The sequence below is a fragment of the Populus trichocarpa genome, chromosome 8 (genome assembly GCF_000002775.5).
Source record: "Populus trichocarpa isolate Nisqually-1 chromosome 8, P.trichocarpa_v4.1, whole genome shotgun sequence".
NCBI lineage: Eukaryota > Viridiplantae > Streptophyta > Magnoliopsida > Malpighiales > Salicaceae > Populus > Populus trichocarpa.
In genome coordinates, this window is record NC_037292.2 from 204,687 (window position 1) to 219,713 (window position 15,027).

Here is a 15,027-nt window from a genome sequence, read left to right on the forward strand (position 1 = left end):
TAAAGAAATAACCAATAAAATACTCCTAAATAGTCCCCTACCACCACAATTGTTTTTTTAAAAAACCAATAACTTTTGATTTTTTATATTTTTTCAAAACCCATGCGATGTGATGACATCTCTGATCTGTTATAGTTTTTTAAACAAACAAACAAATAAATGTATCCAAAACAAAAAGGTAAGCATTAATGACTGTAGAGCCGCGTCCATCTCGGGTCCGCACTGACATGGCAATTAGCTAAACAGGTAGCACTACATTATTACAGTACAGCAAAAGCACCATATCATTGTCCGCCATCCCCTGCAATTAATTACAAATCCTGGTGTCTTCTGCTGCGGTTGCCCTCTCTCTCCCTCTCTCCATCAAAAAATTAATCAATAAAAATTATAATCCAACCTTTCTTCTTCCCTCTCTGTCATCTGCTTTTACCAAATCAATTCGATTGAAACCTTAGGGTTTTGAATCGATACTTAGATTCTCTACACTCTCTCTGCATCATTTTTCTCCGAGAGAAAATGCCGTCAGTGTACGGAGCTCGATTGACCACATTCGAAGATTCTGAGAAGGAGAGCGAGTATGGATACGTTCGTAAGGTAGACGATACCTTTCCATTTCTTTTTCTCATACAATAAGTATTAATTAATCATATAGATCGAATTTATTTTCTGATTTTGATTCAACTCATCTGATGATCTGTTTCTGTTGATTTACTGTCATCAGATCGAGTTCTTTGATTTATCTGAGATTGATATCGCCTTGAATTTTGATCCTTTAGATCTGTTTTTAATTCTTGTGATCCATTGAGATATGATTGCTATTGTGATTTTCTAGTGATCTTATTAGTCTAGTTGATGTTTTTAACATAATGGTAGAGAATTTGAAAAGCTCTGGAATGCCAAACAGGCCTGTGTAAGTGGTTGCCAGCATTTCAATGCTGTGCGTTTTGGACTTATAAAAACTGAATTTAACTGTTTGTGTTATTGCTCGAACCAGTAAAATAAAGCTTATGCAGATAAAAAATGGTTAGAAATAAGATACGAATTATTCTATTTGTACTGTGTGTCTGTTGGCTCATTTGTTTGGATTAGGATTTAGTTGTTATATTTCTAGGATTTGAGCAACTTATCGCGATGCATGATTTTTAGTTCAACTTAGTTTGTTAATGAACCTAATCTAATTCTGATTTGGTTTGTTAGGTTAAATGGTTTTCCTGGTTTTGTCTGACTAATTTGATATGGTTTTCATAGGTATCAGGGCCTGTTGTGGTTGCAGATGGTATGGCTGGTGCAGCTATGTATGAACTGGTCCGTGTTGGCCATGACAATCTAATTGGTGAAATTATTCGTTTGGAAGGACATTCTGCAACAATCCAAGGTTATTCACTAATGCGAGTTCTAGAATTCTTCTTTTCGTTCACCATCCTTGTCATTTTTTAGCATTTTAATTGATCGATGTTATTTATCTGCTCCGCTCACTCTTGATTCCCCTTTCTGTAAAACGGAAAAGAAATGTTTTTCTTTGTTTTTGTTCTGAGGTGCTTGAAATGGACATGAATGTTTCTGTTCTTTACGTGTCAGTGTATGAGGAAACAGCTGGTTTGATGGTGAACGACCCTGTTCTTCGGACGCACAAGGTGATCTCACTATCTTGTCATGTAATTGTTTTTCTAGACGTGTATTGTGACTGCATCAGCTCATAAACTGTATGTTGATCTTACAGCCATTATCTGTAGAGCTGGGACCGGGAATACTGGGGAATATTTTTGATGGAATTCAGGTTTGACAGCACTTTCGTTATTGTCAATTTGTGATTAATTAGAATTACGTTTAGTTTTCTGTTAATCATAAGTTCTTTTTCTAAAAGTTTAACTTTGCTCTTGCTTTATCAAAAAGAAAAAAATGAAGTTTATGGTTTGCTTTCTCGCTTGCATTATATATAGTGGTTAACCATTCACCTACGTTTTATTATCTTAACAGAGGCCTCTAAAAACCATTGCAAGAATATCAGGTGATGTCTATATTCCTCGTGGTGTCTCTGTTCCAGCCCTTGATAAAGACACACTCTGGGAATTTCAGCCCAAGAAAATAGGTAATGGCTGGTATGTTGTTGACAAATGACAATGGTTGTTCCAATTTTTTATGTTGAATTCCACTAACTTCAGTTATACTTGATGTTGGCAGGCGAGGGAGATCTTGTGACTGGTGGAGATTTGTATGCTGTAAGCTTTATATTTTAACCTTTTTTTTGCAGGTCTCCTTTAAAAATGTGTAGTTTTAACGTCTTGTTTATTATTTATCTACTTTTGTGTGGTCTAACATTGGAATTTGTGTGAATATTTTCCTATGCAGACTGTATACGAGAACACTCTAATGCAGCATCATGTTGCACTCCCTCCTGATGCCATGGGGAAAGTCACTTACATTGCACCTCCTGGTCAATATTCATTGAAAGTTCGTCTCTTTCCATTACATTAAAATGATAATTGCACAAGAATGCATCTGCTTTCCCTTTTTTTCTTGTTTGATACATATCATACTGCCCAGTTCTTGCTTGTTGCATATAACATTGGTACCGATTTAAATGAGTTTTTCTGTATGCTGAACTTGGGAAGCACTAGCAATAATCTGAATCTGGATTAATGGAATTATTATCATTCTTCAGTCTCCTTGGTTGTAGTTACCATTTAGTTGTGATTCATATTTATGTGAATTCTTTGAAACATATAAACTGCACATTGATAATACTTATGGAGATCTGTATGTTGAATTGTGTTTTTGTAGGACACTGTGCTGGAGCTTGAGTTCCAGGGTGTCGTAAAGCAATTTACCATGCTTCAGGTTTGTAACTTGTAGCCAAACTTTCAGTGAATCAAGATGCTTTAATCCAAAGTTAATTTTTTTTTCGTTTGCTATGTGCTTCTTCTTTATGCAGACTTGGCCAGTACGTACACCAAGACCAGTTGCATCAAAGCTTGCTGCTGATACCCCTCTACTTACTGGGCAGGTGCTTGCTTACATTCTAAAAGCATTGGTTTTCATATCTATTGCTTTCGCACTTTGTAACTTGAGTTCCCAATGACCTTGTTGTGTTTCAGCGTGTCCTTGATGCCCTTTTCCCCTCAGTTCTTGGTGGGACTTGTGCCATACCTGGTGCATTTGGCTGTGGGAAGACTGTCATTAGTCAAGCTCTTTCCAAGGTGAAACTTGTCAATTCATTGTGGAGCTAACACTGATGGTTGTGATGTTGGGGTAGTTTGGATGATTCATTACTAAATGTTTGTTTGTGCAGTATTCTAACTCCGATACTGTTGTGTATGTGGGCTGTGGAGAAAGAGGAAATGAAATGGCAGAGGTATATGATTCTCTCAGTTTACTCATCAATCCTCTTTTATGGTTTTTGAGATTTTTAATCTAGAGTAATCTATTGCTCAGGTGCTCATGGATTTTCCACAATTGACCATGACTTTGCCTGATGGCCGTGAAGAGTCTGTCATGAAGCGTACAACCCTTGTAGCCAACACTTCTAACATGCCTGTCGCTGCTCGTGAGGCTTCAATTTATACAGGTAACTCCATTTCTTTTTAAGTAAATATTAAGCAGATTAGAGAATGATATGAAGAGTTATCTCCGAAGCGTAAAGTTTTATTTTTTGTTCCTATTCTTTCTTGTTGGTGTTTTAAGAATTTTAGAGTTACAGAAAATTTCTGTGTGGTTTTGTTAATTAAGAGCTGGTGCTTTTTGAAGGCACGCATCAGTTGATGGTAGTGATTTTTTGTAATTCATGAAAAGAGGGTAATTTTTATTATATCAGATGTACTGTCACATGCCCTCTGTTGGAGAAGGAGCTTCCTTTTGAAAGACATGTAATATTCTGAGGAAATAAATGGTTGCAATTTAGGGAATGCAACTCACCCTACCATGCACGTATGGGTTGCAGACTTAGGACTATTTAGACCATGTGCAATGGACCAAAGAAAAAATTTCAAACTGTAATTTTATTGCTTAAGCTAAAAGTTTCATGTTTGCAGTTGATTTGCTTGAATTTGAAAATTCTATATTTTAGATTCATTTAATGTTGATAATATTTTGTCTCATTGAATGCCTTGTGATGATGCTCTTCAACTTGTGGGCTGTTCTCAGGAATCACTATAGCTGAATACTTCCGAGATATGGGCTACAATGTGAGCATGATGGCAGATTCAACATCTCGTTGGGCAGAAGCATTGCGTGAAATTTCTGGACGGCTGGTTAGCCTCTACCAACATTTATCTCAATGCCTTGGAAGATTTTTCTAGTGCTTCATATCTTAGTGTCTGATATATGATACTGGCAGTGTTGGTCTCTTTGTGTGGACTATCTCTTTTCTTGCTAGGATACCTTAGCTTGCCTATCATCTGCAACCATCAGTACCCAAAATATTATTTTTCTGTTTGCTAGATTTGTAGAAACTAGATATAGTTAGAGTACTTGACAGTTGGTTCTAAAATCTTATCAGGCACTGGCTTCCAAAAAGATTGGTGACATCATCAGTTACTGTTGATATTGACTAGATATAATTAGAGTACTTGACAGTTGGTCCTCATTATTGATTCTTTGGATGATGTTTTTCTTTAGATGATGTTTTTATTAGACAAATGGATTAGCATTGTTAATTATGACCTATTATGTTAATTCTTTCGTGCATACTGTGAAATTTATTTGTTTCCCACTCAGATGAACTCTAATTGCATGTTCTTAATTATATTTGCAGGCAGAAATGCCTGCTGATAGTGGGTATCCTGCTTATCTGGCAGCACGTTTGGCCTCATTTTATGAACGTGCTGGAAAAGTAAAATGCCTTGGTTCACCAGAGCGTACAGGTAGTGTTACAATTGTTGGTGCAGTTTCCCCACCAGGAGGTGATTTCTCAGATCCTGTTACTTCTGCTACCCTCAGCATTGTCCAGGTAATTATAGACTATGTTTACTACCTTTCATACTAGAAGCAATTAGCAACATAGATTGCTGAGACAAAACAGAGAGTCAAGTCTTTTTTGCCTAGAGAGCGCTCTTCCACAGCCTGAGACCACAAGCTAAAATTTTTGAATTTGTTTTTAGAAGTTTGAAATAACCTGTTACAGTAAGCAGACTTTTTTTTCTTAATTGTTCCTGATTAATAATAGGACAAGAAAAATAAATTTCTACACTAAAAGGAAAAGCCATAGAAATACTAATGTTTAATTAATTAAGCCAACTTGATGGTGGCAAAATTACTGATCAACAAGCTGGAAAGCATATCCTTGGCCCAAAAATGATTCTGCTTCAGTAATCAGGGTAAATTTTAAGTCCAAGCAGGTGTAACGTAAGTCAAGCAGTTAGGAAAATGAATCTGTTCTATCTTGATGTCATTTTGAGTTCTTTTTCCCCGAATGTTATATTTTGGTTAAAATGAGGTGTGATTCATTTGTACTTTTGCAGGTCTTCTGGGGTTTGGACAAGAAACTTGCACAAAGGAAACATTTCCCTTCTGTAAACTGGCTTATTTCCTACTCTAAGTACTCAGGGGTATGTTTGCAATTTTTCTACAAACTTCTTTTGTTTTTCTTTTGAAAGAAAAATTGTTGGATGCTTATTGGATCCTTCATTGCGTCGTATATTCTATGCAACCTGTTCGTGTTTTATTAGGCTGTTCTGCTTTTGTTGTCAGGCATTGGAGTCATTCTATGAGCGATTTGATCCAGATTTTATCAACATCAGGACAAAGGCACGTGAAGTACTCCAAAGAGAAGACGACTTGAACGAGATTGTCCAAGTATGTTTTCTTATTTCAAAAATTTCCTCCTGGTTCCCTTAGGTCCTAGAAATATAGAATATGCGATTTACCTGGTAACTGTTGAAGAAATATATGGATGAATTCTGCGAGCTATATGACGGGTTTGTTGTTTCAGCTTTACATTTGCTCTTGAACCTTAATTGTAAGAGTACTCGTCATCTCCTGTCCTTGATTGGTTGATATCGCAAATTTTAATTTGGCATAAAAGAATTTGGTGGAGATTGATCACCTTTGGCTTTTATGATACTGTAGATTCCCGTGGAATTATCTTGACTTTCACTATCATTGAACTGTTATTTGTTTCTCTACCCCACCCTTTGAGGTGCATTTTGTGCAACACTATGATCGTTTCTACCTTGCTTTTGTCTTTTAACTAGTTGTGAAGTTGAAAGTAAAATTGGTGTTTTTGCCTGCCTGTGAGTAAATATCCATGGCTTTCTGGATCATTGCAGCTTGTTGGAAAGGATGCTTTAGCTGAAGGAGATAAGATTACCCTGGAGACAGCAAAGCTTTTGAGGGAGGACTATCTTGCTCAGAATGCATTTACTCCGTATGCCCCAACCTCTTTACTTGATCTTTTCTATAATCTATCTTTTTTGGCCTTGAAGATTTTGATTAAACTCGTAGTTCTGCAGTCCTCATCCTCGAGTGTATGTTTGTGTGGCTTGCAGATATGACAAGTTCTGTCCTTTCTACAAGTCTGTTTGGATGATGCGCAACATAATTCATTTCTACAATTTGGCCAATCAGGTAATTTAACCCCCCTCCCCTCTGTTATTCTATGTCCTGTCCAGGGAATTTACTAGGGAGGGCTGTGAATCTCTGGCAGGTGTTGGCTGGACTTGAATCATGTACGAGTTGCTCATTGTCTTTAAGAGAGCAACTTGGGCATCCATCTTTTATCTCTTTTGTTACTCTTCATTTTCATTAAGTCGATAGCTGTAGTTTTGAAATTCAAAGTTCATTTCACAACCTGTGGAAGACTGTATGATTTGATATGGATCTTTGATGAACATTTTTGCAATTCAATACAGGCTGTGGAGAGAGGTGCAGGCATGGATGGTCAGAAGATAACATACAGCCTTATCAAGCATCGGTTGGGAGACCTCTTCTATCGTTTAGTGTAAGTGTACCATAGTTCTACCAATAATCCTCTATGCAAAGTCAATGCCTTATGGAAATCCACAATAATTGCTTTCTGATACTGTCATCTGTCAATGTTGCAGGTCTCAAAAATTCGAGGATCCAGCAGAAGGGGAAGCAGCACTTGTGGGAAAATTCAGCAAGTTGCATGAAGATTTGACTGGCGGTTTCCGTGCCTTGGAGGACGAGACTCGTTGATTTAGGTGTTCCAGATTTTGGTTATTTATTTATGGAGTCTGGCAGCTCGAAAACCAGCACTTGATCTTAGCCGTATTCGTTTGTCTTGTGAAGAATCAGTGTTGTTACATTCCTTCATCCCACTTTGCGGTGCTTGCCTTGCCTTTTGGGATGTGATGTGATAGCTAGTGTAATTTGTTATTCAAAGCGGAGACAGACAGGCTAAAACTGTGCCTTGTTTATTTATGCAATAAGGCTTGTTTGTGTTCAGGCAGTTTCAATTTGTATGATTTAATTTATCATAAATAAAAGAATCTTGTCTTATCCGAAGAGGAATTAATTTTTTGTTCTTGAAAGAGTTGAGAATCACAACATGTCAGGACATTCCGTTTCATCCCCGCAAAATCCCCCTTCCATCTATCAACCACCCATGAAAAACGAGGAGCGCACGCTGCTGCTTTTCTAACCTTAGACCAAAGCTCGTCGTCTAATAAACTGGATTTATGTCGGCAAGCCAACGACGAAATAAGACTCTCTGGATAGAGGGAATCTTCACCAATGCGTGAATTCATTGACATTTTGGAACATCCGGAAACACACTCTATTTCTGCGTGAATTCATAACGTCTGGAAACACACTCGCTCTCTCTCTTTTTCCCCTAAAAAAAGGGGTGCCTGGACAAAAAGAGTCATGCTATATACAATCTAAGATTCCAGAACTCTGTCATGTGCATTTACAAGGACATCCGAGAGTAAGAGCCTGGGTGACGATATTCCATCTGTAATCCATACACTCACTCGAGCAGTCAGAACCCAACGAGGAGCTACACTCTCATTTGACAGAAAATCCATATAACCAGCAGCTGCCTCCTTGCTTACTCCATGGTCATTGTAGCATCAGTGTATTAACCAATCAGTGTTGTGCCCATTAATATCACTACCTTCCTTCATCATCTCATAAAGGGGGCTCATTTCCCGCACAGTAAGCTCAATTGCCCTCCTGTCAATCCCAAACCTAATTGAAGTATGCGCCATGTCCTCATCCACCCCCAATGCCCTCGACACATACGAAGGCTCTTCTAAACTAGCACTTGTACACGCGCTCCCACTCGACACAGCCACTTCCTTCAACCCCATCAACAAACTCTGCCCTTCCACGCACGCAAACGAAAGATTCAAATTCCCTGCATTCCTCCTCTCAACACTCCCATTCACCACGACCACCATCAAGCTTAGCCCTAACTCCATCCAACCTCCTCTCCTGCGAACCCCCAATCCTCTCATCATCATACCCCATCTCCTCTTTCGCCAACCCCCATCCCCACCACTAATGGAGTATCCGGCCTTATCGACCCCCTCTCTCAACTTCTCCAAATCAACAATCCCATCATTCCCAACCGGTAAATACGCAACCTCAAAAGCCTCTTCCTGAAGATGCCGGCAAGAGTCCAACACACACTGGGGCCCACCGGTGATGTTGCTTGCATGTCGAGGTAGAGTGGCCGTGCTGAGATTTTCAAGCCTTCTATTGTCATAGCTTCGTCATTTTGTGTTGGGGGAGCGGTTGCTGTTGCCGCCGCGATGGAGGGAGGAAGCTAGAAGCTTTGAAGCCATTGCTTTAATGTGTTTGAGGATTGAGTTCGTGTTTATTTATGATGCGGCAAGGGAGACAAAGATACTTTACACATATTTCGCCTAGATCCCTCCCTGTACCAGAAGTTACAATAGCAACTTGTTCAGGGTAAAAACAACTTGTAAAGTTTTCAGACTCAATCTGAGTTCTGATCCAGTTTAGGGTTTGGGTTACTAAGATATATATATATATATATATATATATATATATATATATATATATATATATATAGACACACACACACACACGTGTGTGTGTGAAAAAGGATTTACACCCCGAGAATATGGAAACAATCTTTCAAACCCTTATCTGGAGAACAAAAATACTGGCAAATGAGTGAGGTGTTGATGATTTCGCCATGCCAGGGCACAGTTACATGATAGTAGCAATAATTCAACCACTCCAAAAAAGCAATGGCTACCAACCCAATCACTTGAAGAAACCAAAAGGAAAAGGCTATCATCCCACCAGTTTGCAAGGAAACACATTACATTTTATGACATCCCCTCAGAGAGCAATCCTCCCTTTCAATCTCGCAGAAAGAAGAGACATGGACAATGAGAACCAAAAATACAGTGTACATTAAACAGCAAGACTCACACCTTGCCAAAACATTAAAATCACTTAAACAAGAGTTATACAGTTTAAGCGGAATAATCGTGCGTTGCATTCTTGAGTTCACCACCAGATATAAACAGGCACAGTAGATCGATTCAATGCGAATTGTGGTGCAACTAGAAGAGATGTCTTAGTAGATTCCCGGAACAATCCGGTAGCGGACCCTCTCACAGTACAACTTCCAGTACTTCCCGTATCTGCAACCAGGTGGTCGTCAAATTTTATTTCATCTCTCAAACATATCAGAATCCAACTATGTGTCTAGCAGTACAGATGACATTTTTTAAGATTATGTTCAGCAATTCTATCAGTAGGCCATCCAACTAAGAATACAAGTCAAGAAACTGTGCTTACTTGGATCCACATCGATCATCATCCCTTTTAGCTCGGTCAAACAGAAGGATGGTTAGAAATATCACATAGAAATAGGGTAGAAACTGCAGAAGCAAACAAAGATATCAGTAGCGTGTCCACAGGACTTCATGAATTGAGAAATTACTCCTATATTCAAATGCTTACGTGATTAAAAAGAGCCGGGACAGTCCAGAAAAAAGCAGCTAATATTTCAGGTACATAATGGAAATGACGAGATAAGCCCCACCTGCAAAATCCAGGATACAAAATCTCAGCAGAAGACATAACCACAAGCATATAGCTTTGTTGATACAGCAAGATGGAACGAATGCCGGGTTAAAATAAACTTGACAGCAACTGTGTCCAACAACAGTTACCATCCTGAAGTCAAAAGGAGGCTTGTCTTTGTCTCCCCGGATGTTGTAGTGTATGAGGCCACAATCTGTTAAAAATTAGAATGTATTATGCCTCTTACTCATGGTTGAAAATTATAGACCATGTAAATATAAAGGATATATCACCAGATCACCTTTGATGGAGCCTTTCCCCAGACCAAACATTTGCCATCTGTTCTGCGAAATTCCTGCCTTTGCCTGTCACAGTCATAATTGACATATATGGAGAGAACGCCTGCTGCTAGTATACAGAGTGCAAGCTGGAGAAATAGAAGGGAAATGGTTAGAATACAGTATATCAAGGGATATAGGACTTTGATTGTTTTTCTATTTCAAGACTAACAATCAAGCATTTATGCTCCTAATTGGATTTGAATATTGCCTTAGGGTAGCACTTCAATTGTAAATTGATGGGTGCTTTTATTTTCCTACTTTTGGCCTGAAATTTAAATCCGCAACACTTTTTTCTTGGGCAGAAGGACCATAAATCGATATCTTTCACTATTGAATTTCAACTCCAAGTTTTTCCTAAAAACTTCCACTCCAATTCAAAACACGGAGCTTAAAGCAAAGAGAATGGCTGAAAACAGGGCAGTTAAATTGGAAATCAAATAGATGAAAACAGCAAAGCACCTGAAGTCCAAGGTTCACAGGATGGTTAACAAGGTACATGCCCGGAGAAGTATACACAGATGGAACCCATACTAAGCATCCCCAACAAATATAAAATCCAGCTGCCAAATCCCAGAAGAGGAATAAGCATAATGAAAATAACCATCAAAACGAAAGATCTGGAAAAAAATTAAAAAGCTACTTTGACAGTGACAAACACTAGAATTTTCAAAAAAAAAAAAAAGGAAAAGAAAAACACCTTAAAATTGCAAATAAAAATACATTTCAAAAAAATAAACGGACGAACTAGAGAATAAGTAAACCTCGATCATGTGCAATGTCCATTGTGTTCCAGTAGCCAACTTCCCACCAAAAAAACTTTGTGACGTACACCAGCATCAATATTGTATTTACAAGCATGGAATCAGCTACTTTCCCATTCTGCTCATACTGATAGAATACAAAAAAAGTGCATTTTAAGATTTATTCATGCGATTATACATGCAAAACTTGAATTAGAAACTTTATAACAAATGAGTTGAATTACACATATTGCATGTATAAAGTAAAAACAACCTTCAGTGACGAGAAAAGCACAAAAGCATTTTTATGATAGTAGCCTCAGGCCACCAAAATAATGAATTGACAACCACATATTCGACATGTAGCACTGGTTCCACGAGGCATAATAGAAGGGTTAAACACAATTTTTTCGGAAGTTGGGAGCTAATCCATTTCTCCAGAAAGGAACTTGCACTCAAAACACACCCCATTATATAGCATTTAGGTTTGGGGTTGGCTATCCAATAATTATTACATTCTTAAATCCACTTGTCAACAAGGAATAAGCTTATAGCTAAGAGATAGGAAAATTGCTAGTTGCTACCCCTATCAGAATGAGTATTTCATCAAGAAAGAACATTTGAGCAATGCATCAAAGGAGAAGTAATGTCTAACTAAATTTTAATCATGACTTGATACAAAAAAAAGGATGCTTCTATCAACCAAAAGACAGGATTTAACCTCTTCACTGTAGAATTTGATTCATCTTATAATCAGCATGTATACAATCCCAAGCTTACAATATCAGTATTGTACTAAAAAGAAACAAGAACATCATTTACCTGCTTAATGCAATAGGTCAATGCCAGAACAGCCCAAGACATCATCCCAAATCTGCAGTTTGTGAAAACTTTGATGTCGAAGCTCTTTCCAATTCGAGGATACAGCTCCATACCCTGCGAACAGAAAAGGAGACCTTTATAATAGCAAGGCCTAGACTACAATAGAGCCATATAGGAATTTGAGTGACTAAACAAAAAGCACCATATCAAGTGGGAAGGCAAAACAACAGTTTAATAATTGTTTTACCAAAACCTTCAGATGCCAGTCTACAAACTCATTGTCGTGGTTCACAAATTTGGAAAGAAGAAGCTTAAATTTGAGTTGCTGGCTAAAAGAAAAAACATTGATGGATTTTTAATTTAAGCTTCTTCCCCTCGGTTATATATCTGGCTCAATCTCCCTTTCCCCCCATCAATCATGTTGCTTAATGACAAATAACGATAGTCACATGAGAAAAATGAAAGGTATTGTATAGTTATGAACTCACCCAATAGAAGTCGATTATTATGTTCCCGGATGAACCAGAATCAGTAGACGATGGAGCCAAATGGCCCTTCCAAATTATAATAAAAAATAAGAAAATCAGTAGAGTTATAGCAAAATATATGTGAACCGAGGAAGGTTGCGTAATTACAAATCCTTACTTTTATGTATAAGAAAATACAGAAGACTAAGCTTCCGAAAATGAGAGCAGAAAATATTTCTCCCAAATGATCATAAACAATCGAGGGGTTGAATATACCAAACCTGAAGAATTAAAACGGAAGAAGTATTAGGTGCACTCTATAATCATTTGTCACTCAGGTGAAATTAATCAGTACCAGTCAGAAGCAGCTTGTCTTACTCTCCAAAACCTTAAGTGCAAAGAATACCATGGTAGAATCTAAAAGAACTTTTTACTGATTATAACCTTATAAATGAGTGTAAGCTTATTGGAATTCTTAAACAAAAGGATGTTGATGGAGAAAGTTCTCACCACCAAAGGCTGAGATAGGTAACCAAAGTCACTGTGTACGCTGCCATGCCATTCGCCTGCAACAACCACAGAAAGAAAGCTCATGACTGGAGCCATTCAGTATGTATTAAGTAGCATAAACTTCTGTTTTCAATCTCCAGCTGTTATAATCAAACAACACAAGGAACAGTGTAGCAGTTCGATAAAGACAGTATCATGTGAAAAGTACCTTGTAAACAGGTCGGTTTCCTTCAGGAGAAACTGGACCCTCAACCGTCTTTCCAGGTAAAAGAAGCTGCAGTGCAGCCTCAAATGCTGCATAACAAGCAATAATTTTCCAGGAAATTGCAGTGGGCCCTGGCCAAATATTTATAAATCCTTGCAAGCCATGTTGCTTCAAGAAATCCCAAGTTTGACATACGGACCCATCAGCATGCACCATCGTGTACCATCTGCATTAGTTGAAGATTCTAATTTTAATAACCACTTATTCTATCGATGAATCCATCCCTCGTTCTTCTTCCATGCATTTTCTCATACACTAATCAAAATAGCACGATGCTAAAAAAAATCAATACATTATCGTCTTGAGACATATCAAGATTTATAGCTTTTAATACTGCAGTAGTAAAAACGGTCTTTTCTCTGAATTTCGCTGAAGAAAGAAAAAGCAGCAATCTTGGGATTTCTTAAGCAGACTAATAAACTTGCATTAAAAAAGATCGAACTTTGACAAGCAATAATCTAAAGGTTTATTAAGATCTAAAACACCCCGGATAAAGTTTAAAAAGATAGTAGCTTCCTCTGTTGCAACACACTATACAAATTGGTTCTGTAATTGTGTCACCCGTAACATATATCTGTGGTGCTTTCTTTTCCAAACAATAGCCGATAACCAAAACAAAAGAGAAAGTAAAGAAACCAAGAATTATCATATTCAAATGCAGAAGCAAATGAAAAGGGCTTACAGTAGAATAACAAAAGGAGGGCAGAGAGTGAGAAGCGAGAGCACTGAAGCATAAGTAACCAGTGGCGAATGAACAGTTTTTGTTTCTGCCATTCTCTGCCTCTCTCTGAATTCTTGCTCACCTCAACTGAACAGAAACTGAAGTGGGTCTCCAAAGACAAGGAGACTTGTGACTTGCGATGAAGAGTGCTTGACTATTTGCCTAATTATTGCTTGACTTGGAAAGAGACTCTGCCTTTCTGAAGTGGGTCTCCAAAGACAAGGAGGCTTGTTACTTGGGATGAAGAGTGCTTGACTATTTGCCTAATTATTGCTTGACTTGGAAAAAGACTCTGCCTTTCTGATTTGTCCATTAAAAAAAGTCTTGGTTTTGCCGGTGGTGCATGTGCCACTCCCCATGCCCTTGAGAAAACTTGGGAATCTAGCAAATTTCAACCATGATAATTTCTAGCCATTTTCAAAAAAAATAAAAATAAATAAGTAATGATTTCTTGTTCTTGCCTTCATCCCGTTGCTATATGTTTTTTTTAAAACGTAAACATGTGATAAAATTATCCATTTTGATGGATACCCATTTGATTTAAGATGCGTGTGATGAACATTCTTCTTTTTCCCAATACATAAACAAGGGGAAAAAAAATAAAACATTTTTCTGTCCTTCAAGAAACTCCAATCCAATTAGATATATTGTGTTGATATTTTATCAAATATATTTTTTCAACAATTACTTATTTAAAATAAAATTATTTGTTAAGTTTACATTTCTAATTTAATTTTTTATATTAAACTGTGCGTCTGAGTTATGATAAGATTTCATATTTATATTAACTTGATATCTAGTTTACATTGCGCGTTGTCAAATTATATAAATGGTGGAGAAATATATGATGATCAACCCTGCTTTTGGTTTTTGGATACTACTCCACGATTAAGGTCGGGTCTAAACCCATTTAGTTTTGGTTTAAAGTTCAGATTCACAGAGTGGAGCGTGGTTGCATTACTGTCCAGGCTCAGGCTGCTCGCGCCTCGAGTGTTCCTTGTGCCGGCAATGTTCAAACTGTCCTCAGTGTCTGGTGGATCTTGAATATTAAAACAATTAATGAACACCAACCATATCCCCATCTCTAAGCATGGATGGGCAAACAAATGACTGGTCAGATCTGCAACACTTATAAACTCCTCACGGCAGCCTTTACTTCCTCCATTCTCAAACTCACAAGCTGTAAAAGAAAGCCCAC

The 15,027-nt window shown here is 37.8% G+C and overlaps 3 protein-coding genes across 4 annotated transcripts; 1 reads left to right on the top strand and 2 right to left on the bottom strand.

Annotated features, from left to right (window-relative positions):
- The first annotated feature begins 277 nt into the window (after window positions 1-277).
- LOC7497778 (V-type proton ATPase catalytic subunit A) lies at window positions 278-7,471 on the top strand. The gene is made up of 20 exons (XM_002310891.4): window positions 278-594; window positions 1,249-1,375; window positions 1,579-1,634; window positions 1,721-1,777; window positions 1,978-2,089; window positions 2,182-2,219; window positions 2,350-2,451; window positions 2,782-2,838; window positions 2,933-3,004; window positions 3,096-3,197; window positions 3,290-3,352; window positions 3,433-3,565; window positions 4,141-4,247; window positions 4,751-4,945; window positions 5,457-5,543; window positions 5,686-5,790; window positions 6,264-6,361; window positions 6,483-6,561; window positions 6,846-6,934; window positions 7,038-7,471. The coding sequence occupies exons 1-20, from the start codon at window positions 517-519 to the stop codon at window positions 7,150-7,152; spliced, it is 1,872 nt and encodes a 623-aa protein (XP_002310927.1). The 5' UTR covers window positions 278-516; the 3' UTR covers window positions 7,153-7,471.
- A 211-nt stretch (window positions 7,472-7,682) lies between these two features.
- On the bottom strand, window positions 7,683-9,123 carry LOC7497779 (cysteine desulfurase, mitochondrial). Its single transcript, XM_024607338.2, has 3 exons — window positions 9,090-9,123; window positions 8,810-8,837; window positions 7,683-8,667 (listed from the first exon to the last, which is right to left on the bottom strand). The coding sequence occupies exons 1-3, from the start codon at window positions 9,121-9,123 to the stop codon at window positions 8,028-8,030; spliced, it is 702 nt and encodes a 233-aa protein (XP_024463106.2). The 3' UTR covers window positions 7,683-8,027.
- A 47-nt stretch (window positions 9,124-9,170) lies between these two features.
- On the bottom strand, window positions 9,171-14,061 carry LOC7490847 (7-dehydrocholesterol reductase). 2 transcript variants are annotated; one of them, XM_024606323.2, is made up of 13 exons: window positions 13,791-14,055; window positions 13,052-13,274; window positions 12,844-12,899; window positions 12,512-12,614; window positions 12,355-12,420; window positions 11,867-11,980; window positions 11,066-11,192; window positions 10,764-10,864; window positions 10,265-10,390; window positions 10,113-10,177; window positions 9,901-9,982; window positions 9,736-9,818; window positions 9,171-9,578 (listed from the first exon to the last, which is right to left on the bottom strand). In XM_024606323.2, exons 1-13 carry the CDS (start codon window positions 13,880-13,882, stop codon window positions 9,512-9,514), a joined length of 1,305 nt encoding a protein of 434 aa, XP_024462091.1. In that variant the 5' UTR covers window positions 13,883-14,055; the 3' UTR covers window positions 9,171-9,511. The 2 variants fall into 2 exon arrangements, with proteins under 2 accessions (XP_024462091.1, XP_052310857.1); XM_052454897.1 differs by lacking the exons at window positions 10,764-10,864; window positions 11,066-11,192 and having other exon boundaries at window positions 13,791-14,061.
- Window positions 14,062-15,027: the final 966 nt, after the last annotated feature.